At 39.1% G+C, this 26,679-nt stretch overlaps 1 protein-coding gene across 2 annotated transcripts in view; it reads right to left on the bottom strand.

Moving 5' to 3' along the window:
• Nucleotides 1–26,679, bottom strand: part of LOC131693527 (sodium-dependent transporter bedraggled) — a 346,814-nt gene that overhangs the window by 291,909 nt on the left and 28,226 nt on the right. For both annotated transcript variants that reach the window (XM_058981432.1, XM_058981433.1), the window contains exon 2: nt 15,540–16,754. In XM_058981432.1, coding sequence (XP_058837415.1) covers nt 15,540–16,572 — 1,033 coding nt within the window. In that variant the 5' untranslated portion in view covers nt 16,573–16,754. The remainder of the gene's footprint in view (nt 1–15,539; nt 16,755–26,679) is intronic.

Raw genomic sequence — 26,679 nt, 5'->3', positions numbered from 1 at the left:
AAAATTTGTGAAACTTGACAAATATAATCGGTCACGTATCTTCGTTGAAACAGAGCTAAATTCTCACAACAATAGCGTGACTAAAAATTTAATAGCCTTCACCTACAGTTACGGTACCTTAACCTAACATGATGGGAGCTAATTAATTAGGAACTTTGCGAATGCTGATGCAAGAGCATTGTTCACGCGATGTTGTCAAATTCAACAATGTTCATTGTTGTAAGTCCAATTTCCTAACGGGATGTGTATAAAAATCTAAGCTGGTATTGTCATGTTTCATCGCATTTTCGTTTTCGAGATTGTACTTAACTGATGTAGTCTGTGCTACCAGTATCTACTCATTCAAATTTGGGTGTAATTATTCTGTCTCTTTTTTTGCACTACACTAGGGCAGCATCACGTGAAAAGAAAAATGTTATCAGATGCTGGTTTCGCTCGATGCCAGCACTGCCTATGATCGCAAATCAGTCTCATAAAGATAGGAAATCCTATAGAAAACGGGACAAATATGCGATCATGGGCAGAGCAGCTCAGCCTAAAAACTATGATTTTCAATTCTCCTTCAAGCAGTCGCACGCTCGAAGACAACTAAATCACTAGATAACAAAATATGCCTTCATGGTCGTAAAGTGAGTAAAGGTTGAAAATTTCAAACCTGCTTTCTACTATTGTCGGAACCAGAGCAAAGCACACGATGAATATCAGTCACTCTAAACTAGACACATTTTCAACAAAGAAACTTTAGTTGCTCCGCAGCACAATACTTTTTTGAGGAATTTAGAGGATTTATTCACGAATCAATTTTGATTAATCGAAACTTTCTTTAATTTTCAACTTTTTACTTACCACAAATGGCGTTGGGCCATTACGCCGAAAGCCGATAGGCCGAATGCCGTTAGCCCGAATGCCGTTAGGCTGAACATCATTAGGTCATATGGGTCATTATGCCGAATGGGTCAATAGGCAGAAATCGGTTAAGCCGAATGTGTTTTAGGCCAAGCGTTGTGAGATTTAAAACTCCATTAGTTGGTTTGATTTGGAGAGTAGGGCATTGCAAAAAATTTTTTTTTTTGAATTCTCAAAGGTCCCCCCTCTCATATTGTGACAAATGTCAAAGTAAGCTCAGATGCCAAATTTCACATCATTTGAACAATTTTAGACCCCCGCCCACCTCGCTTGAAATTTTTTGAAATTGATAGTATGGAAAAATATGGAGGAAAAATACATTAAATGCTATAACTTTTGAAGTAGCAATCAGAAAATTACAATTTATACCTCTTTTGAAAGGAAATAATCTTAGTATTTGAATGAAAATATTTGTTCTTCTATGAAAATACTGGAAAGAAGGGTACTGGGCCATTTAGGCCCCAAAATTCCATATTTTTAATGATTTTTCTGCTCCGTGATGCAAATCATACATATTTTATAGTTTTTCTAATGTAAAAAAATCTCAAAATTCGATCGGAGCCTTTTTGATCTTTGTCCAAATACGAGAAGTTGGGGTTAAATGGCTTTTTGTCATTCATATTAAACTTCATCATTTTCTCGTGCATATATCTCTATTATTCTTCTCTCAATTTTCATAAACTATACCTTGTTGAACGTGGAAAATCCTTAGGATTATAACAGAAATAGGTTCGTTACCAGTAAAATTTAGGAACATCAAATTATCTGACATATAGCGTCGATTTCAATTTTTAACATAAAATCGCCCATATTAACTCCATTTAACAACAAAATTCTTATTTGATTTACTACTTTCAGTGTAAAATATGCTTAGGGATCACACGAGAAAAGTTTCATTCCTGAAAAAATAGGGGAAGTTGAGGTATTAGGACAAATAATGAAAAAAATGAGATTTGTAGAGTAAATATCAAAAAGTTTGATGTTTCTGAATTTTAACTCTAAAGTTTTTATTTTTGTTTTATTCCTCAGAATTTTACACGTTCAACAAGTTACATTTTATGAAAATTGATTAAAGAATAATAGAGATATATGTATGAGAAAATGATAAAATTTAATATGAATGACAAAAAGCCCTATAACCCCAACTTCTCGTATTCGGACTAAGGTCAAAAGGGTTCCATTCGATTTCTGAGATTTTTTCACATTATAAAAACTACAAAATATGTATGATTTGTGTCACGGAGCAGAAAAATCTTGAAAAATATGGGATTTTGGGGCCAAAATGACCCAGTACCCACCTTTCCAGTATTTTCCTAGAAACAAAAACATCTCCATTCAAATACTAAGATTATTTCCTTTTAAAAGAGGTATAAATTGTAATTTTCTGATTGCTACTTCAAAAGTTATAGCATTTATTGTATTTTTCCTCCATATTTTCCCATACTACCAATTTCAAAAAAATTCAAGCGAAGTGGGCGGGGGTCTAAAATTGTCCAAATGATGTGAAATTTGGCATCTGACCTTACTTTGACATTTGTCACAATATGAGAGGGGGGCCTTTAAGAATTAAAAAATTTTTTTTTTTGGAATGCCCTATTGGAGAGTAATAGCAATACTTCGCCTGCATTTTGGCTTAACTCAAGACCTCTGCTATAATGGCCCGTATCAGTTAGTGGCCTCAGTGAACAATCATCGAATCCATTTCGTACCACAACGTATTGTAATGCATAACACATGAATTGTGTTTCTAATGAGAGGCTGGAAAAATTAATTATTCCTTATTTAAGTCATGAGCTGTTCTTCTCATTTTTGCACAATACTGTGATTGCTGCATTTGCCCGGTTTACCACAGCTAAAGTACAAAGAAGTGGTACACGAATTTCGCGCTAAATCGTATACGCGCCCTCTCGAATTTTAATGGAACTTTCTGTTTATGAAGACTTTGTCAAAAAAGCTACTTTGCATACTTTGTTTTTCCATAAATGATCTAGACTGTCTTTTGAAAAGGGTCAAACTTTTTTACCATTTTTTTTTTCAAATGGCCATACCCAAGTAACCATAAGCATTAAGCCATTGCACTATATTGGTTATACATTTGCACTAATGTTGTATTGAAACTCCATTACATCAACAATGCAATAAAGCTCTATATTAGCATCAATAATGCATAACTGCACAGCCGACATATAGCATTATCGTTTGCTCTATATGCGTATATAAAGCTGATATAACGCGTACTTGCTTCAAGGATCTTTAAAGCAATGTTAGCTTTACAAGTGCATTTAGTGCCATTATAGAGCAAATAAAAAGCCGATAAAATGCTATTGTAATGATGTGGGATTTTTTTTGTTAAGCAACTCTTCTTGAAGATTATATTCGGCATATTTCATTTCAATCGAACATATGCAATATAGTCCAGGGAGCAAACGCAGCGCACTTACCGTGAAGGACGAGGCAAGGTACCTCAGTTCGAGACTTACTAAAGGTAATTTTCGTAAAACATTCATATCATGTGAGAACGAAAACCCATTAAGGATATTCAATACAATGCATTAGAACACGAAGAGAATCAATTACGGTTTTAAATAGAATATTTTATTTTTTCCTTTTTCCTTTTTGCTCATCATACCGAAAAGACACAAGAAATGGTTTTAAAACAATGGCGGACAATGACAGCCAACTGAAATTTTTTAATAGCATTAGTAGTGCCAATATAAGGCTTTCAAATTTGACATTTGTAATAGTATTAGTGCTGCAGAAAGGAGCTGACAATCTCTGCACAGTAATAGCACTATATTTCACATTTTCTGGCATAATACCAGCATTATATCAGTATTTAGGGCTTCACGGCTCTATATGACTGCTTTATATGTGGATCTAAAGAAGATATTAGGCTACGTTATAATGCTTATTGGTTACTTGGGTAGTCTAAAATTGACAAATCCTACTAAAAAATGTTGTAGGAGTGATTTTCACAAAAATAGTCCAATTTTTGAATAAAAATATTGAAAAAAAATTCATCGACTTCTACACTGAAAAAAATCGTTTAAAAAAATTTAAAATCGATTTTTTTTTTCGAGAGTTGTCCTACTGGAGCTGTAGAGCTAGGTTATCGGAAGGCTCCCCGTCAGAATCACATACTACAATTTGCAGACGAGACAGGCAATGTCGCCCAATAAAACACTGCATTAGGCCAATTGTAGCGGGCCGTGATTCTGAATGTGATATTGATTGTACGGTTCAGGTATGTGCGGACGTAGGGACCCGCGATCGCATGTATCATCGCGAAGGGCTCGAGCATTTGTACGTTAACGTATTCGATCGCGTGTGCGTTTGTATGTCGTGTATGCTAACGTGTGTGTAACCTCGCGTATATAAAATCTATTTTATAACCGTGTGCATTTCGCATATTCGCGTGTGTTCTTTGGATAATCGTGCGCGGACCGTGAATCTAATACTTTATATTTGGTGTACGGCTCAGATGCTAAATGAAAGTGAGATCTTCCATATCACGAGTTCCCGGCGATGTCGCCGTAGAGCGTGTGGTCTAGTGGATATGAGCTTTATTTTTTTGATTGGTCCAACTGAATGTATGGACCTAAATTACTAGAATGAAGGCTAAAGATTTACGGACGTGACCGATTCATGATCGCGCGCGTTTGCGGATTCGCGTTCGTAACTTCGTAAGTATTAAAACGTTCACATAATTACCGGAGTGTTATATCAAGTTTGCGCGATAGCGGGCATAGGTGTGCGTAGATGATCGCGAAGGGCTTAAGCGTTCGTATGTTGACGTGTTTGTCGCGTGTGCTCGCGTGTATGTGACTTCGCGTGTATAAATTTTGAAACCCTGCGGCCATTGATATATTCGCGGACCGTCATTCTGATATTTAGTTTGGTGTACGGATCACATTCTGACAGGGAGTGAGTTATCCCATATCACTAGAGTTCCCGGTCATGTCGCCATGGAACGTTTTGTCTAGTGGATATGGGAGCGATTTTTTTTAATTTTTCAATTTTATTTATTTTTTTTTTAAATTAACATGGACCTAGACTGTTGGTACCGAGGATAGAGACTTCCGGACGATTCCGATTCATGATGGCGCGAACGCGGGAGCCCGTAGATTAACGTTTGAGATCGCGTTGGTAAGTTTATGAGCGCTGAGACGTTAACCCTATCACCGGGGTACAATCATGCTTGCGAGTTGGTGGGCGTAGGTTGTTTAGAAAATCGCGAGGGGTTCTAACGTTTGTACGGTAACGTGATTTTCTAACATATTTGCGTGTGTTGTGTGTTCTTGAATGGTCGCGCGAACCGTGAGTCCAATATTAAATTTTCGGTGTGCGGCCAGAATTCTGGCAGAGAGTGGGATCCCTTATATCGATAAGCTTCCCGGTCATGTCGCCATGAGACGTGCCGCCGAATAGGTATGAGCGTATTTGCCCAATTGGTACAGCTGAAGGCATGGACCCAGGCTTCTGGGATCAAGGATATACCTCCGGGCGTGACCGATTCGTAATCGCGCGTGCGAGGGCATTTTTGTAGGTTCCCGCTTGAGACCGCGTTTGAGAATGTGTGAGTGTTAAGATGTTGGCTATCACCATCTTTGCTGACCCAGCTGAAGGCGGGAGTAGAATGCCAGTATAGGATTCGAAAAGAAGAGATAAAAGACAATATATGAGAGACGCAATAGATAAAACAGGTACAAGATACAGCTAAAGTTATGATCATCACATGAAAGACATACATTAGTACTTCAAACACTACTAATACTTGAATACCCAACCACCACATATAGCACATCCTTTCTCAATTATCTATTTGTTACTGGTTGATTGTTGTTTATGAGCGGGTGAATAGAAGAAAGATAAAGAACAGAAAAAAGGCTCCTATCAGCCCTCCCGGCCTCCTCGATACACCACTATCGAGGCGTATTGTAATCAACATCTTGAAGCGGGCTTCTTATATAAATAAAATCTTGCGTCATAATGATTGGTGGATTATTGACATAAGAACTAATTAACCTCTAGTAGTAGCACTTAGTGCAAATAGAAACCAAAAAGAGCGAAGGGTCCTTATATTTAGATAATTCTATTTAGTCTATTGTGGCTTGATGATGTTTACAATACCGTCAATCCTCCTGCGAGAGGGATAAAGAAATAGATATTAATAGATAATAGAATAGATAAGATAATAGATAACACAGAAATAGATATTACATGCATCTAAACTACTTTTAGGTGTTTGGTGATGTGGTTCACGTGGATTGGATTTCTTCAAAAACTACGTGTTTCAGTTTATTAAGTTGATCTAGTTGAGCATTAACTAGTGGCTGAACAGTATGTTTAAGAGAAGGTTCCATCCATAAGAGATTGTCATCTCTGTTTCTGAAAACAGCGAATCCGATTCGTTATAAACGAGTGTTACTCGCCATCTTCACGAGCCAGAGCGACAGAGCGATTTAAGAGATAAAAACACCCACCTTCAGTCTGATCATCTCTTATAGATGACAGTCCATCGATCCGAATCGAATGACTCGATCACTATGCTCAAGATCAAATGAGTCCCCGAACAACCGAACCAGCATGTTCCCTCATTTGAAAGTAGAAACATCCATATCAGCCGCCCGCCAAAACACTCGATCGAATGATTATTAGTCATGAGATTCAGAGATCAATGAACCAGCACTCGCTCGGATCTCCTACTCTTATCGACCAAGCAAGAGTACGCGCCCCTTAGGCTCATCACCCAAGCCCAGGGGTTTTAAATAATTTAAAATCGATTTACAAAAAAAAACATCTTAGATTTGGAGGAATTTTTGTTCCAAGATAGAAAATTGTGTTCCATACCTACCGTCAAAAATTGAAGTTGGGCACTTTCAAGGTAAAAAAATTATTTAAAAAAACTTTTCCTTGTCCAAACTGAATTTTTTTCAGCGTATTTTTATTCAGAGTCCATAGTCCAGAAACCAGACCCCAGAATCCCGGGGAGAGAAGCCAGACTCTAGATTCCATAGCCCAGAGTCCTGATGAGAGAGACCAGAATCCAGAGTCGCGAGTTCTTAATCCAAAATACTGAGGCGAATCTAGAGTCCAGACATCAGAGTTCAGTGTCGAGAATGCAGAGTCCATAGTCCATAGCGCAGCGATCGGAACCTAGAGTTTCAAATACAGAACTCAGAGTCCAGAATCCACAGTTCCGAGTGCAGAGTTTAGAGTCCAGAGCGCAGAGCCCAGAGTTTAGATGCCAGAGTCCAAAACCTAGATTCCAGAGCCTAGAGACCAGAAACCAGAGTCTTGAGTTCTTATCCCGAAATACTGAGCCCAGAGTCCTCAGCACATAATCCGGAGCCTAGAGACCAAAGTCCAGAGCCCCTAACCCAAAACAGTGAGACCAGAGTTTAGAGTGCAGACTCCAGAGCTCAGAGTCTAGAATCCAGAGATCTGATTTGATAATCCAGAGTTTAGATTCCATAGCCCAGTGACCAGAACCCAGAGTCCCGAGGAGAGAGCTCAGAGTTCAGAATCCCGCGTTCTGAGTGCATAGTCTAGAGTTTTGAGTTCAGAGTCCACAGTTCAGAGTTCAAAGTCTAGAATCAAGACCCAGAGGCCATAGCTCAGAGACCACAGTCTACAGTCCAGAGTCCATAGAACAGAATTTCGAGAATCCAGAGTTAAGAATGCAGAGTCCACAGTTCAGAGTGCAGATAACAGAGTCGTGAATCCTGGGTCCAGAGCCCAGAGTCCTCAATCCAAATTACTGTGGCCAGAGTCCAGAGCACTGAGACCAGAATCTAGAGCCCGAAGTACTTAACCCAAAATACTCAGGCAACAGTTCAGACTCCAGAGCACAGAACCCAGAGGCCAGAATTCAAAGTCCATAACATAGAATCTCGAGGCAAGAGTCCAGAACCCAGCGTGAAGAGTGCAGCATCCAGAGTTCAAAGTCCAGAATCTCGAGCCCAGATTCCACAGTCCAGAGACCAGAGTCCTCAACCCAAAAGACTGATCCCATTGTCCCGAGTTCAGAGCCCACAGTCCAGAGCACAGCGCCCAGAGGCCAGAATCCAGAGTCTAGAGTCCCGAGGAGAGATCCCACAGTCCAGAATCCAGAAAACCGAATGCAGTTCCTAAAGTTCAGAGTCCAGAGTTAGAGTTTAGAGTTCGGATTCCAGAGTCCAGAATCAAGACCCCAGAGACCATAGTTCAGAGTTCATAGCACAGAATATCGATGCCAGAGCCCGGTGTCCAGAATACAGCGAGAAGTGTGCAAAGTCCAGGACTCACAGTCTAGAATCTAGACTGACCGGGTATTTTCGGAATGGTCTTGACGAGTAGGTGCAAGAAATTTATTTCTGACGACATGTTGAAATCCAAGATGGCAACTTCCGGACGTAAATTATTACGATTATACTTCGGATTGTTTATCTTAGAACAGTACTTAAAACTATTTAACTTTGATTTATACAATTGAGCCAAAATGATAATTTTCCTAGTACTGCTCCTCACAACTGTTGTTACTAGACTGCTTTAAGGCCTTAGTTTTATAGTACTGTTATTTGATAACATGAGTATTGATGCAGCTCAGGTACAGGTAACCAGGGTAAAATGCCAAACGAATACCAAATTCGTTACTGATGCTTTTTGCATATGTCAGGCAACTAGCAGTTGGGTAATCGGATTCTGAGATGATTATGACTATCATTGGTTTAGTTTTCGCTAAAAAACACTGAAAAAAAAATCAGCTTGGACAAGAAAAATGTTTTTTTCAAATAACTTTTTTTCTTGAAAGTGCCCAATTTGAATTATTGACGGCAGGTAGGGAACATAATCACCTATCTTGGAACAAAATTTCATCCAAATCAAAGATTGGGTTTTTTTGTAAATCGACTTTAAATTTTTTAAATCGATTTTTTTCAGTGCTAATGGAATTGGACTAATTTTGTGAAAATCACTCCTACATTTTTTGTAGGATTTGTCATTTTTATAACCATTTGAAAAAAATGGTTAAAAAAGTTTGACCCTTTTCAAAAGACAGTCTAGATCAACAAACTATGCAAAGTGACTTTTAGTGACAAAGTTCTCATGTACAGAAAGTTTCATTAAATTCTGGGAGGGTGCTGAAAACATTTGTTCGAGTTGGCGCAAAATTCGTCAAATCAAAGTAATAAAATAAAGAAATCAATTTACTTCAGCTCATTGCATAAAAAAAGGAAATTTCAAAAAAAAGTTACAAAAGTTATTAAATTAATTACACTGGGTCAAATTCACAAATTTGATGCAATAAATAAAATAAATGACAGAACAAAATTAGCCGTATTAATAAAGTGGGGGTAGCGTACTGGTAAATCGATTGCCTTGTATGCAGCGCACTTGGGTTCGAGTCCCGACCCCGCACATAGGGTTAGAAATTTTTCATAAGAGATTTTTCTAACCCGAAGAGGCGAATGACCTTAAGGTTAAAACCTTTATAATCAAAATAAAAAAAAGTGAAGGAGGAAAATGAATAAAATGAACAAATTAAATCAAATCAATTAAATTAACTAAATGAATGAAACGAATTAAATGAACCAAATTAATTGAATGGATTTGATAAATTAATTGAATTAAATGAAATAAATTAATTGAATTAATAAAATGAACTAAATCAATTAAGTGGTAATATATAGGACAGTCAAAATACAATTGAACACTACGTTTTATAATGTTCAAACGTTTCGACCGTTTTCGAAACGTTCGGACGTTATAAACGGTAGTTTTTCAATTTTATTTTGACTGTAGAACTGTAAATATTTCCCTAAAACAACGACAGTCATAAAACATCGAATACTGAATAAATGAATAAAATGAAATAAAACGAATAAAATTATAAAAATTAATAATAGTAATAAAATAATGATTTTTTTATAGCGCGTTGCCCTACTGGAGCTGAAGAGCTAGGTTCTCGGAAAGGCTCCTCTTTCGAATCACTTACTACGATTGCAGATGAGACGGGAAATGTCACCCACTAAAACACTGCTTAAAGTAAATTGCAGCGGGCTACGATTCTGAGTTTGATGTTCATTGTACGGTGCAGATATGTGCGGGCATAGGGACTTCGCGATCGCGCGATCATCGCGAAGGGCTCTAGCGTTTGTACGTTAACTGGTTCGATCGCGTGTGCGTTTGTATGTCGCGCATGTAATCGTGTATGTAACTTCGTGTGTATAAATTCGATTTTATAACCGCGTGTGGTCTTAAATGATCGCGCGCAGAGCGTGAATCTGATACCAAATTTTCGATGTATGGTTCATATGCTAGAAGAGAGTGAGTTTACCCATATTATTAGAGTTGCTGGTCATGCCACCATGGCACGCGTTGTCTAGTAGATATGAGCGTCATTTTTTGTTGGTCCAATTGAAGGCATGGGTCTAGCCTGCCAGTGCCGAAAGTGGGAACATCCGGACGTAAACGATTCATGATTGCGCGAACACGTTTGTAGGCTCACTCCGCGTTGTACGTTCACTCCAAAGACCGCGTTTGTAAATTTATAAGTGCTAAAACGTTCACTTAGTTATCGGGGCGTTACTAGTGGACGCGATGTGCGTGGATGATCGCAAAGGGATCGAGTGTTTGTATGTTAACGTGTTTGTGTTATGTGCTAGCGTGTATGTAACTTTGCGTGCATACATTTGATTTTATAGCCTGGTGGTCATTCGCATATTAACGTGTATTTTTGAATAATCGCGTGGACCGTGAATCTGATGCTTAATTTTCAGTGCACGATTAAGAAACTAGAAGAGTGTTCCCTAGACAGCCCAGAAATAATAATGGATTTTTGAAAACTTAATCGGCCCACAACTGAGTCGATTCCTAGACCGACTAGGGGTACGTACACCGAATTTTAAGCAAAACAGACAAGTCTAGCTATCGGACGTGTCTGAGGTTTATATGGGATTTTGCGACAATTTTCATGGAGAAAATCGACTAGCTCGCATTTCGCCGCTAGGTGGCATTGTATGCATCGTCTTATCACTGTAAGTGAAAATAAGAGAAACAATTTAATTTTTTACAACTTTATTGAAGACTGCTAGTCAATCTGGCTTTGATAAAAGAAGTTATAAAACTTTCAACGAAGTGATGTCTGAGTCAGTTTCGTTTCGTTACAGTTTCGTGAAATAATGGTTAGAGTTAGCTGAATAGTATGTTCAGAGGAATTGTAATACATAATACAAATTATGATTTGGTTAGTAAGTTTTAGTTCCACCTGTGACCGCATAGAGGGCACCAGTGATTAACGTTTATAAACAAATAAATAAATAAACACACACTTTTCACAGAAGAGAGATAAAATATCGAGATGTTCGGAAGAATTACTGAAAATTACTGCTCTACAATTTTGTAGAAGACACCTAATTTCTATCTCTCTCCGTTGAAAAGTTAGTGCTGGCGCCCTATATGTGGTATCATGCTAGAATGTTCACGTGATTATCTCGTGGGCGTAAGTATGTTTTAATGATTGCAATTTCATGTTCGCGTTAGTGACCAGGTTTGTGTTATCGCGAAGGCCACGAGAGTTTGTACGTTTTGGTATGAGAGGAATTCTGAGTCAATCAGAGAATTTTTTTTATATAACTAAGTTTATTTAGGCCGAAATACGGTAGCCTAACAAGGCCGATAATTAATTTTTTAAGGTACATCCTATATCAGAGAATATGAAATTGATTGCGTTAATTAGTTCTAGTATGAATCTACCTTAAGCTTTAGTGGAAAAAAAGAAAAATGTGCAGTGTACTTTTTAGCGTTCGAATCGATTGAACGGTTCTGGAATTATTCGGAATCCCCGTGAGGCATTTCCGGCATCCAAGTGGGATGACGAACGAGTTTTGAAGCAACATCATAAATTAAGGTAGGATTCTTTTGAATTGACAAATGACTATAAATGACTAGTTTCCATTTATCCAGGCCAAAGAATTGGGCCATCTTTGGCCACTGGAAAACTCTTCCAGGAGAACCTTAGAAAATGTATATACTTTCCTATCAATCCAGCGTTTTGGATTCCTAGATTTAGAAGACTTGATTTATTCAAATCATACGCTCCAACAGCTCTTTCAACCTCGGCCATACCGGCACCGGCTCCATATGGAATCAAATAAGGCCATTTGACGCAATTTTGAAAACATAGATAGCGGTTTCCGGTTACCACAAAATAGTGAATACCATCACCAATATGGCTGTCATTTGAAGGGGGTGGTCAATAGAAAACAGCAATTGATCTTTGACGCCATTTTGAAAACCAAGACAGCGGCTTCTGCTTACCATAAAACAGTGAAAACCGTCGATAATAATGATGTCATTGTAAAGCGGATGGACAGCAGAAGACGGAGATTGGTTTCGAAAATCAAGAAAGCGGTTTCCAGTTACCACATTACAGTGAAAATCATCATCAATATAGGTGTCAATTGAAAGGAAGCGGTCAGTATACGACCGAACTTTTTTTTGTTTCGATTATAGAGGTTTTAACCTTAAGGTCATTCGCCTCTACGACCGAACTTGATTATTGACACCCAAGTATTGCATTTATCACTCATATTAGTACATGAGTCCAAATAATTTGCCACTTCGACATTAAAATCTCACTTTTTCACACGAAAAGTTATTGGCCCTCGCCGAACTTCTCCGGATAAATACAACGCATTATTTATCCGGATAAATAAATCCGCAGGAGAATGAGCGAACGAGTTTAACACGGTATTCTTTTTGCCATTACTGTCTTGCTGGTGCTATTCTAAAATACGGCAAAACAAGCCCATCCTACTGCTTTATCGGTTTTCTTGCAAATGAAAAACATATTTTGACACTTTTGTTGATTTCCACAAAAATATAATCTCCGGTGAGAAGGAAAAGCTCAGATAAATTTTATCAGAAAAATTATTCGCCTTCAGAAATAATTTCACTTTACGAAGGACGTACAGCACAAAACTTGAAATCCACGACCGCGGAATTGAGATCCATAATTTTTCCTGGTATTTTTAAGTCAAATACTTCTAATGTTTCAATACTGGAATCCCGTTTCAAAAATTTTTGCTATTACTTCCGTACTACTAAACAAAATCGCGATATTTTTACACTATCTAATAGGAAATACATGCACGTGTTTAGTATTCAATTTCGCAAAATGTACGAATACTATAAATAAAGCAATAACAGATGTTCAGAAAATCTTTCGAAAACGACAAGGAAAATGCGAACCATTTCCTTTCAGGCAGAGCGGTCCCGAGTATTCGTTTTATATCCGTCGTTGCTCACCTGTCAAACGAGCAGCGTGACTGTATTGTCCGGAAGGTACAATAAGCGGTAGACCCTTTGGATTTTCGACAACGTTGGCATTTATCCGTTTCAATTATTCGCCATTCGCATGCCAAACGAGCAACATTATGACTATATCGTTCGGACAATACTCTCGTTCATGTACATGCAGGGTTTCAAATCGCACAGCAGGGTGGACAGCGGGAAACGGGTGCAAAGTCTTACACGGTTTAACTGTCTGCGAATCGGTGCCATCGCTGCCGGAAATCCATGGCCTTGCATGGTTGCATTGGTTCGGAGATAGTTGAACCGTGTAAGGTTTGTACTCATTTCCTTGCTGTTTTCGGAATTTGGCGTGCGCTCTTTGCTCTGTTGTACTATTTGAAACTTTGCACACACGACGAGTTTGTTTCAACAAGTTAGGAAGCCAATCAATAGTGATTCTTGGTTGTTAACCAAAAAAAGTAATACCATCTGACCACGATAAAGTTTTTATTGTTATCACAGATTTGTAAGCATTAGTATTTTATATCAATCAGCATAGTACAGGAGTTTAAGTGGAATTGGAATTCCTGATTTCACCAATTTCACCACCGAGATTTTGAATCGACCATCTTAAATATCGCAGAAATCCAGAAGAATAAGTGTGCATGAACCTTACATAGATAATTGTCTTTTACTTATTTGAGAGAAAGAAATAATTTGAAGGTTATTACATAGGTTCCAAAAAATTGGTCTATTTGACTACCAAACTTCAGATATTACCGAATAAATAAAATAAAATGGACGATTTTGCGCTTTGTGTACACTTTTTGTTGTACATAATGGTTCTATTAAATTAAAGGTGTCCGGCCATTATGACGACGGCCGTTTGGCCGAAGGACATTCGGCCGAATGGACATTAAGTCGAATGGACACTAGACCGAATGGACATTAGACCAAATGATCATCAGGCCGTGACACAAGGCCGAATTAACCAAAGTGAGAACCAAATAAAGTAGTTGACACTGAACACTAGCTTTAAAACAATGATTAGTTTTTAATGAAGGGTGAACTCACGCGATTTTTAAAATTTAAAATAAATAAATAAATGCGACTACACCGCATCGCTTCAAATCGTGTGCTGTCCAATATTGATGCCACTTCGTCGAACCTAAATTATACCCCCTATATTTGACTATTCTGGGCAAACAGGAAGATTATTGATTTGCTTGCGAGGGGCCGCCGCTTCCTACTGCGGATCGGTGGCCTCCTCACCCGGTGGACCATCAGCGACTTTGTTCTGCTTGGGATTCCTGGTCTCGGTTATGCGATAAAATCGCATTACATTGACTTCTTCACAAGAGCTAGAAACCGATGGTACAGTACGTGTACATATATTCAATAAGTTGTTTCGTTTAAAACTTCGTTGCATCACGAAATAATAAAGCTGGTCATTATCTAATAGGGCTGGCTGTTTGGAATGTTTAGCATTATATATAATTCCAAAGAACAGATCATGATAAAAAGAAGGCAGTAATTGAGAAGCAAGCAATGCAAATAATAACCGAGAGTCCCCGAAAACTCGGTACGGTACACTTCGATTACTTTTCCCCCTCACTGTTAAACATTTGGCTTCTTGACTTTCGGCCTAAAGTCCATTCTGCATAACGTCCATTCTCCCTAATGTCCATCCAGTCTTCATAGTTCTAATGTACTTGCATATTCCAGAATATTGAACGCGATGTTTTTTTTAATTCTAAAAAAATCAACCCCGATAACTTAATTGGAGTTAGAAGGTGTACTCAACTTCATCACGTCCAAAGTTTACAGTACTCTCCTCATTGGCTCAGATTAAACAATATTGAAACAATTGGGTTGACGTCATACCCTATGAACAAAATGAAACGACTGACCTCCCACCATCCATTATAGCAAAAAAGCACGGAAAACCGCTCATGTCATGCACACAATTGTCGCGGTTAACTTTCTTCTTGTTCATCACCAGACGACAAATTAAGTTGGATCACTCAAATGGCAAACCGGATTCCCCGTAAACAAAGAACAACCGCAAAGAGTGATAGCGATGGTAATTGTGGTGAAAGTGTAGTAGTACAACCCCCATATACAGTACAGTCTCCACCAGTGCCGGTAACTGACAGCACTAAAAATGGTAAGCGGCAAAAGGTCATAGTATTACAGCATGGCACGCGGAACCCATGAAAAAAGCGCAACCGAACACAATGACGCGTACCTATCGTACGACACCATTCTACCTTCCAACATTCGACTATCCACATTCGCTCAGGCAATCAAGCGCTGGAATCTATGGCGCAACTATTTAAACAGAACAAAGATTAACTTACCATTCCCACCGGCTGCTGAGTCACGATCGACTGGCAGTGACTCATCCGCTTCAGCGATCGCGTCTCGCCTGCCCAGCGTGCTGCTGGGGGCCACGAAGGTTTGACGAAAAGGGCCAGCCCTGTTAAATGCAGTTAAAAATTGCACCCGCTTCTTCTTCGGCAGGGTGCAGAAATTCTTGATGTCGATGTAATTTATTGCACTGGACGAACTAGCACAATGATCTTCTATAGCAACTTGTTTCGATTCTTCGGCTTCCATTTCCACTGCATCACAATCATCTACTGACACATTTTCCACCGATTCTTCGTCCGACTGGTCGGACAAACCAAGCCCATCAATCTCATCCAAGTAGGCATCCAGCTCGGACAGATAATCGTGCAGCTTGGCATTCGGATCTTCGAGGAAACTATCGACAAACTTCTGATTCAACTTTGGCATTTTCTTCTTCAGCGTACAGTAGCTCCCAATCGGATTTACCACCTGGTGGTCCACGAGGCCCGTTTCTTGCACTTGGTCGGAAACACCACTTATTTGCTCCACTGGTTTCTGCGGTCGCTTCTTACGAAGCGTGCAAAAATTTTCTATACTTTCACCACTCGCTTCCCCCTCTCCCGCCGGATGCTCCAAACTTTTCTCGCAGAAATTCTCAAACGTGCACATATTTTCCTCGTACAGCAAATTTCTATTCAATTCACTTTGATCCTCAACTACATCGCCAAAATAGACTGCCCCACGACCAGGGGACACCTCCGTACCGATTGCATTCCCCATCACGGACTTGGGACCGCGGAGCGTACAAAAATGACTGAGCCGAGAGGAAGCCGGTCCACCAATGCTGTCCCATTGTGCTGCCAGCGAAGGAACACCGCCGCTCCCGGTCGGATCATTAGCAGTTCCGTTCAAATTGCCGACCTTTTTGTTTTCTCGAACCGTGCAATAGTGACGCGGGTCACTGCCGCTAACAACAGGATCCTCAAGCGCGACAGTTGACACCTCCTCTGCCGAGGTACAGTCGTCTGTGTTGGATGCCATCGCCTGCCGATAAGGGGCCTATGGGGATCTGGCCGTTGGGTGATTGATTGAAATTCTTTCCAGGCTCAGCTCAGCGATGACTGGCGTGCCCTGTAGCCAAAGTGCTATGTTTGACACGTCGCGGATATGGTGCCGATGCCGTTAGCGCTGGAGCTGTCGCTCATTATACTCGGTTGGGAAGGCTGAAAGATAGAAAATTGTTTAATTAGTAATTATTGTACATACTTGAAGAAATCTAATGGGATGCTGGGGGAAGACCAACGCGATGACTCTTATAGATCGCACCTCGAAGAGGTCTGAACACATGGTAGCAAATATAAAAACCTGGCAACAGCGGTTTTCTTGTCCAGTTTTCTCAACAGAAGAGCCAGCTGTGAGTAAATACAAAAGCAGGAAATATAAAAAGTATGCTCACAACAAGTGTGAAAATTAGGCCAAGTGTGCATAATGCTGGAGGCTGCTAATGATAGACACTGTTTACTTTACTGTCGCTAAAAAAAATGCACCGTTCAGCTGCAGTTGTTTGCCTTCAGTGGAACACAAAGTTTAACGATTGACGCCTTTCGAGCGAAAACAATTGCCGCTCTAACGAAGTGGGAAAGATTTTCTAATGTCAGCGTCAGTCAAGGGGGGGGGGGAGGGCTTCGATGAGAACATTGAGTCAATAGCGTCTACTGAAAGTTTGAAATGTATTCAACCGTTGGACCCTGGGGAAGAATTAAACGAAGAAGCTATTCACACAATGCTTCTGAAAACAAATTTAACAGAAATTTAAACTTTTTACTGAAACTAAAGAACTTAGCCTTATTATGTCTATGTAGAAGTTTTCGTAATTTAAGAAATTTGGTGCTAGTATAAACAGCGGTTAGACTGGTTCCAAATTAATCAAGATTATGCTGTTTGGCCTAACGCTATTTGATCCACTGACACTTGGCCGAAAGGGAAAATTGGCCTTTTGGTCGAATGGGTTATTTGGTGGAATGCTAATTGATCGAGCGAGCCATATGGCCGAATACCATATGGTCGAGCGCCATTTAGCCGAATGCCGTTTGACCGAATGCCGCTTTGCAGAATGTCATTGGGCCCAATGGTTTTGGTCTAAGAGTTATTTGGTCGAAAGTAATACTTACAAAAATGCTCATACTATTAGACTGAATAATCGTAATAGAGAAATACATAGATACGACCTAATTAGTAACGCACTTAATTTATTTGCTTAACCTAGTGCACTGAGTGCACGCTTCTCTGAAAAACTAACGAAATTGTCTTAGGGCACCAGCGGCTGCTCGTTCAGTGGGCCATATGCGCGACTTCCGGAGGGTTAAATCGAATACTGTTTTTTTCATTCTAGTAGTAACAATATTTGCTGTTATTAGTTTAAACAGTTTATGGATATTTTCCTTCTTTTTAACATGAGTTGTTCTTTTTATACAGTTCTTTTATATTATTTTAGTATATTTTATTCTAAAGGAAAATTTTAAATTTTAATACCCTGCAAAGAGCTCGATAAGGTATTCAGTTTTCAGGAAGAGAGAGGGAGAGAGGGAGAAGTTTTGAGATAGACGAGATATATTCGGTTATAGTTTATAAGTATAATGCTTAAAACAAATGTTTAGTAATTGTAAAATAATTTATTGAGATATCCTTCATTTGATATTTTTTTAGCTAACGAGATGATAGATTTCTTCAATTTTTTCTTTTAAGACACAAAAAATGACAAAGGTTTGAAATGTATTTGGTTTTCTGGATATCTCGACTCGAAATTGCATTCGGTCAAAAATGGTAGTCGGTCAAAACGGCTATACGCTAAAAATGGTATTCGGCCAAAAGCGGCATTTGGCCAAAAGTGGCATTCGACCAAAAATGTCAAATGGGCCGAAAAAGGAAATTCGGCAAAAGAATTGCATTCGACAAAAAATGGCATTCAGTCAAAAATGGCATTTGGTTAAAAAGGGCAATCGGGCAAAAATGGCATTCTGCCAAAAGCGGCATTAGGTCAAAAATGGCATTAGGCAAAAAGAATTGCATTCGGCCAAAAATGGCATTCGATCAAAAATGACAAAATATAGCATTCGGCTAAAAAATCTCATTAGACCAAAAATGTCATTCAGCCAAAAGAGGCATTCGCCAAAAGAGGCATTCGCCAAAAGAATTGCATACGGCTCAAAATGGCATTCGGTCAGAAATAACATTGGGTTAAAAATGGCAATAGGCCAAAAATGGCATTCGGTAAAAACTGGCGTTCGGTCAAAAATGGCATTCGGCAAAAGATTTGCGTTCGGCCAAAAATGAAATTCGATTAAAAATGGCATTCGGTCAAAAATAGCATTCGGCTAAAAATGACATTAGGCTAATAATGTCATTCGGTTAAAAATGGCATTCGGTCAGAAATAACATTCGACGAAAAATGGCATTTGGCAAAAAACGGCAATCGGCCAAAAATGGAATTCGGCAAAAGAATTGCCTTCGGTCACAAAATGGCATTCGGCCAAAAATGGCATTCGGCAAAAATGCAATTGGAGAAAATGGCATTCGGAAAAATGGAATTCGACAACAACGACCTCCGGTAAAACTGACATTCTACAAAAATGGCATTCGGTCAAAAAGGGCATGCTGCAAAATAATTGCATTCAAATTCGGTCAAAAAGGCATTCGGCCAAAAATGGCTTTCGGCTAAAAATGGTATTCGGTCAAAAATTGCATTCGGCCAAAAATGGCACCTGGCCAAAAACGGCAATCGACCAAAAGTTTCAACCGGTCAAGAATGATATTCGGGAAAAGAATTACATTCGGTCAAAAAATGGCTTTCGGTCACAAAATGGCATACGACCAAAAATGGCATTCGGCTAAAAATGACATTCGGCAAAAAATGAGATTCGGCTAAAAACGGCAATCAGCCAAAAATGACATTCGGTCAAAAATTGCATTCGGCCAAAAAATAGCATTCGGTCAAAAATGGCATTCGTATCTATGAATTCGGCCTAAAATGGTATTCGGCAAAAATGGCATTCGGCCAAAAATGGGAAAAGAATTACATTCGGCCAAAAATGACATTCGGCAAAAATGCAATTGGGAAAAATGGCATTTGGCAAAAGAATTGCATTCGGCAAAAAATTGCATTCGGTCACAAGATGGCATTCGGCCAAAGGTGGCATTTGGCAAAAATGCAATTGGAAAAAATGGCATTCGGACAAAATGGAATTCGACAACAATGCCATCCGGTAAAAATGGCATTCTACAAAAATGGCATTCGGTCAAAAATGACATTCGGTAAAATAATTGCATTCAACCAAAAATGGCATTCGGTCAAAAAGGCATTCGGCCAAAAATGGCTTTCGACTAAAAATGGCATTCGGAAAAAATGCATTCGACAAAAATGGGATTTGGCAAAACCGCCCTACCCTTATTCGTTTTTTTCTGAATAAATGTTTATTTCTTTTAATTCGACATGGCTCAATGCGTCACCTTTGCTGAGCCGTGAGTTATACTTTATATATCAACATAACGTGAGATATAAAAAATAAATGTTCAAATATCCGAAACCTGTGCACGCTTCTAACTGCTGCGTGTGGAGATCATTTTTCACCGCGAGGAAACATTTTCTGCGTCATTTACAGCAGCTTTGAAGTCTGTCCGTCTTCCTGCTCGCATATTGTTATCCTCGTCTACATCCTCGTCACTATTGAGGAATTCCACGAAGATCCGTCCGAAATTTTTTAAAATCGTGACCGACCATCTTAGATTCCGATGAAACGTTACACGTTTCATCGGCATGGAAGACTAGACATTTTCTATGGTCAATAAGATTATTTTGGCTCTAGAGCATTTTTTAAAAGGGTTTAAAAGTTTCTTCTGCAGCATTTTCGAAACAAATTATTGGATTATCGTATTCTATACAACAAAACTTTCTGAGAACGAGTTACAGGGAATGAATACTTCAGTACATAAAAATACACAATTTCCACCTTTGACGTCAGTTTTTTTTCGCGGGTGGTTTTGGCTGTAGTTTTTGAGGTACTGGGTGCTGACATAATTGACCAGGTATTGTTCGTAATCATTGGCTACGCTGCTGTTAGTGCATTACCGCAAGCTTGTACATCTGGTATTGAGGTTGATTATTTTTTCTCAGCAGTTGCAACACGGGGTTTTCCGTAGTGAATCAGCTAATAACAGAACCTGACTCTCATTAGCCTGACCTAGGTAGCTGCATAGCGTTGTTCGATTAATAGTTTTGCAATCAAACATGCGCCAATACCTTATTAAAGATGTTTAGCTCCAATGGAGGAAAACAGAACGAAATGGTGAGTCAAATGAAAAAAGGACAAAAATTCCTACCGGAGGTAGGATTCGAAACTGCAACTCTTGGCACTTCGGCCCTCCACAGACCCTTATGCTATCCCTGCGCTACGATGACGTCTCTGGAAGAAGACATGATTATCACATTGACAACAGTGATCGCACCACTGCCTAAGGGCTTGTGCATTGGGCCGAAGTCCCGAGGGTTGCAGGTTCGAATCCTGCCTATGGGGGGGATTTTTCACATAATTGCTTTCGTTCAACTCGCCATTTTGACCTGATTTCACTGTAGTAAATGACCTGTAGGAGATTGTTACTGTTTCCAGGACCTATTTGGCCTTATTCTGGAGGGATTGAGAAAAATTTTAATCCGAAAGATTTCCTTTCTCTCTAAGTTTTCACTGACAAAAATAAAGAAATTGAAGTAATGTTTTTGTACTTTAATTTTTCAATAAAATTTTTTGATATTAAATAAAAGTGACAACTTCATTTTTCAACTTCATTTTTGGCTTCGAGACTCATTCTCAGATAGTTTTGCTGAAAAAACTACGGTTATCAAGGAATATGTCTTTGAAAGTAGTTCATGCAAAAATCCCCCACAGTAATCATTGTGGCCAAATAATCCGAGTGCTTTGAATCTTGACCGAATGAATTTAAAATTTTCAGTTCACTCGATCTTAACACGCTGTTCTCAAAGCCAGCGCGACTGTGGAGTGTGACCTGAAGTCGACAAGTATTTTCAGGTTTAGCAGGACTCTCTTCTGGTTCTACAAGCCCAGCCCACTTGATTCGCCTTTCGATGCAGAATTATAAAATTAGTGTTTTTAGCAAAAACCTGACGTAGAATTTCGGGGAAAGTTTCCATTCGGATTGGAATTCGTTTTGCTTACTACCTTTTCTGTTAATAGCTCGATGGAAAATATATTCTTAACCTTGAACTCTTTGTATAATATGCTATACAACACCGTCGTCTTTCGAAATATACTGGTAGAATAACGGGAAGTTTTATAGCGAAGACGTAATAATCAAAAGTGAAATGATTACAGGCTCCTGTATAAGCGGCACAACGCCTCTTCCACTGCTCTACGATCAATGCCAATGATGTCGATGTCTTCCACGAAGCCAAGAAGTATGTGAGATCACTTTTAAAAAATAGGATTCAAATTGATCAGATTGTCAATGAAAAACATATAGAGTCATAAATAGAGTTCCTCCGAAGACAATTATTTTCAAGATATTGAATCTTATAATTTAAATAGAGATACATTTCAAAGATTGAGTGACCCATGCAGTGGATTGTTTCAGCATTAAGGTGACCTGTACTGCCCATAAAAGCATAAGAGTATTTAGTATTGAAAAACAGCAAGTCGAGAAAGACGCTGTTGAAGATTTACATTTTCATTGAGCCTTATGAATGGGACAACCATGTTTTCTAAACAAACCTGGTAATCTTATTTGTACGTCGTGATTTATTTTTTCAGTGTATTTTTATCGAAAACTAAATCAATGACAGTCATAATCGTCTCAGAATCCAATTTCTCAATTGCTAGTTGCCTGATACGATGTACGAAGAAGTATCTTGTCTATGTACCCACCCGGGAAGTAGAGATTGATGGTGTAGTCTCCAACAGGGGCCTTAATTGCGAAGGCTGGGGTTCGCTCCTTCAAGAACCCTTTGCTTCGGCCAGTGAAAATTCTGGTTCACAAGCGATTGCCTTCGGGAAAAATCAAGGAGTATAAGAAAACAACTTATTTTCCATCAGCCTCATTTCGAACCTTTCGCCGAATCTGCTGTTCTAAACTTCGATCTTTTGGACGGGGCTAGTTTATCTATTCGCCTTTTTGTGCTGCGAGACATGAACATGAATTGTTGCAAACAATTGGGCTTACAGCGACTAATTGTAAAAACAAGGCACACTGTGGAAAATACGGGGAGAATAATGAAAAGTTTTCCTACTGTGGAGAGACTTCTCATGATTTCTCGACATATCCCGCATATAAATTATGTGGGGACAAAACGAAACATTCTTTTAAGGAACGCTCCGATAATGCTAAAGAACGCTCCGCCACCGACAACGACTAATTTCTACGTGTCCTTGTACACTAGAGCGGGAGAGTTCCATTGTGGTAACATCTTCTAATGTGCCTATAAATTTCCGAAAGAGGAAAATCAGTTTTCTCTCCTAAGCTTCCTCGTGAAGACCTGAGAGTGTCCCTTGAAGGGTGCTGTTACAAAACCGAAGTAAGTGGTTCTTGGTCTCGGTAATCTTAGAAACTAGCGGAAATTTCCACATGGGTCATCAAAAACCCCAATTGTAACTATATTTCAGTCCCTACAACCGTGAACAGTCTCCTACTTCGTGGTGAGTAGAGATTGCTTAGAATTATACGCGAAAGGGACCTTTGAACGTCGGATCGCCCGATTTTTTTTCCAATATACACGATGCTTCAAATGCAAATGAAAAACTTGATGAAAGCTGAAAAACGCGGTTATTGGCACCGGTCCGTCAACGGATTAACGGACAGATCTTCAGAGAAACAATGCTTTGTCTGGTGGTTAGGGCCTACGTGGTGTATTCGATTCATCCTGTGATTGGAATACACGGAACGTTCGTCGTATGGTGACAGCTACACATCGCTTTTATGATAATTATTATGATAGTAGTGGTAAGTGAAATCATCAAAGAGGCTGTGCTGCCAAGATTCTCCCCACAAAATTGATTGTTTTATATTTACATATCAAAGACCATGCCCACATCGTTACAGTTACAGGAGGCTCTCCGTTTGATGGAGCATGGAAAGCACTCTTTGTATTTCATGGGGAAAACATGGAAGTTTTTGAGTACTTCATCTGAAAAATCATAGCAGGATACCTTAGTTTGAATTATTTCGCAGTGCTTCATTCCGGGTAATGAGAAGGCGGACACTTGGATTAGAATGATAATGAGAAGGTGGACATTTAGACATTAGAAGAAATGAAAAATCGTGTAGCTTCAACGAGTTTTTAAATATTATTTATTTTCAGGCGACGCTCGAAAATTGGCAAATTTTGTGGGACAATGGAAGTTCAGGAATCCTAAAGATATCAGAAAACCTTGGTCCAAGAGAATGGATGAGGGTCATGACTTCATTCGGGTGATATCTCGGATCATGTACAATCATTATACATAGAATGCCTATCTCCGGCGTATTGGGGTCGTTAAGAGCGGCTCTGCGCTTGTGGTGGCGGTTATCGCGATATTAAACATGTCTGGTCGTGCGCTAAGTGTTCTGGTACTAGATCTCCGTTAAACGAATCCCTTCGGCATCATTCCTGTCCAGTCCGAGATGAATACCAAATTCGTTTATCATCCTTTTGCACGTATCAGGCGACTAGCAGTTGGGAAATTGGATTCTTAGACGATTATGACTTTCATTGGTTTAGTTTTCGATAAAAATATACTAAAAAAAATCAGTTTGGGCAAGGAAATTTTTTTTAAATAACCTTTTTTTCCTTGAAAGTGCCCAACTTGAATTTTTGACGGTAGATAGGGAACATAATTACCTATCTTGGAACAAAATTTCATCCAAATTTTTGAAAATCGACTTTAAATTTGTAAAATCGATTTTTTCAGTGTAGAAGTCGATCAAGAATTTTTTTAATATTTTTATTCAAAAATTTGACTAATTTTGTGAAAATCACTCCTACAACATTTTTTATAGGATTTGTCATTTTTAGACTATAGTCATTTGAAAAAAATTGGTAAAAAAAGTTTGACCCTTTTCAAAAGACAGTCTAGATAATTGTTGGAAAAACAAAGTATGCAAAGTGGCTTTTTGTGATAATGTTCTCATGTACAGAAAGTTTCGTTAAGATCTGAGGGTGCAGCCAACATTTGTTCGAACATTTGGCGCGAAATTCGTCCTATTCAAAAAATAGCTCTTGAGTCAGACTGATCTGATTGTCAATAGAAAACAAATAGATTCATAAATCGAGTTCCTTTAGAGTCTTATAAATCTTATAAGTGGAAAAGAGATAAACTCCAATGATTGTGTGACTCATGCAGTGGATTATTTCCGCATTAAAGTGACCTGTATCACCCTAGTCATGCCAAATCCATCATACAAACTAAAAGCGATGGTAAAACCCCCACTGTAGAATTTAAAAATAAATTGATTTTTTTATTAGTTTATATGTGCTACACCAAATAATGATAGGCGACAATAACATCTAAATGTTAAAAATTTTGATTCTACCGAAACACTTCTTTGGTATACCCCGAGCACTTTAATGTTGTTAATATCACATTACAAGGACCCCGCCTTTCTTTGGCCGACGACATGAAAATTCTTTGACAAATACGGGATGAAACCGCTAGGGCTTCTTCAGAGGGAACTGGACAGCTTTGGTACATAGTGTGATCTAAACAAAATGGTATTAAACCCGAGCAAATGCTCAATTGTTACGTTCACGCGGAAACGCCATCCGACTCAGTTAAACTACCATTTCTTCGACTCGAGCATTCCAAGACACTCTCACAACAAGGATCTCAGAGTCATCATGGATTCGGCAGTAACGTTCAAACCACATACTTCATACATCGTTGATAAGGCATCACGGCAGCTTGAGTTCATCTTCCGAATAGCGAAAAACTTCAGGGACGTATACTGTCTTAAATCGCTCAACGTTAGAATATTGTTCTGCTGTTTGGAATCCGTACTACCGGAACGGGATTGACAGAATCGAGGCTGTCCAACGCAGGTTCATATGCTTCGCTCTTCGGCATCTCCCATGGCGAAACAGATTTCAGCTGCCGAGCTATGAAAACCATTGCCAGCTAATACACCTCGATACACTCAGCATTCGGAGGGACTGCTCTCGAGCCCTGTTCGTCTCGGACTTACTATCTGCTAGAGTGGATTGTACTACAATTCTAGAACGACTGAATCTTCAAACCCGCGTTCGAACACTGCGTACTAACTCTCTTCTGCGACTACCTTTTAGGAGAACCAACTACGGTCGCCATTGCGCTGTTATCGGACTTCAGCGAGTCTTCAATAGAGTTACCACAGGTTTCGACTTTCACTGGACTTGAAATATGAAAAAAAAATGTCTATCGTTAAGTAGGCTAAGAACTACCATTGGGGCCAAGGGGCCTGTTAGTGTTTATACAACAAATAAACACACACAGATAAAAAAAATTCATGTAAAATTATGCTAACTATACTGCACATAAAGGGAACGCGACCAAAAGTGTAAAATTATGCGATTAGGTTTACATTGGCCACAAATCGTACTATAAATAACTTACGTATGTATTGGTGACGATACCGACATCAAAAAAATCAGTTAAATAATACCAAGACTTGAACCGACAATCTTTGACTCACCAGAGACACCCCCTTATGGACTAGGCTAAAGTGACACATAACAACGTGACTGCCAAGTGGTGTACATAAGCTTCGCTTGAGCGTGGACGATCCAAGCGCATTGAGTTGCGGCTCGTGCATGTATGTGTATGACGCAGTTAGCAGAGAGAAAAGCTCAACACCGTTTCGTATAAAATCGTGTAAAAATAAGATATTTTACCTGAAAGTTGAATGTATAGCGCGCAGGATTTTCAGGGGTCATTTTATGTGAATGATTAAGCTGACCAACTGTAGGCTTGGAAAAATCCGTACACTTTTCAGCTCAAAATTGAAAACACAAAAGTTGATTTATTGGGCTGTTTAGTATTTCTCACGTTCCCTTTATTTTACCTCCGGCGATTGCATTTTTACAAAATATTTTCTGGATTCAGTGTGAGTGATGGAGCACATTAAGTAAGTGTC

This window comes from Topomyia yanbarensis, chromosome 3 (assembly GCF_030247195.1).
Source record: "Topomyia yanbarensis strain Yona2022 chromosome 3, ASM3024719v1, whole genome shotgun sequence".
Taxonomy (NCBI): Eukaryota; Metazoa; Arthropoda; class Insecta; order Diptera; family Culicidae; genus Topomyia; species Topomyia yanbarensis.
This window is presented reverse-complemented; position numbering and strand designations above follow the sequence as displayed.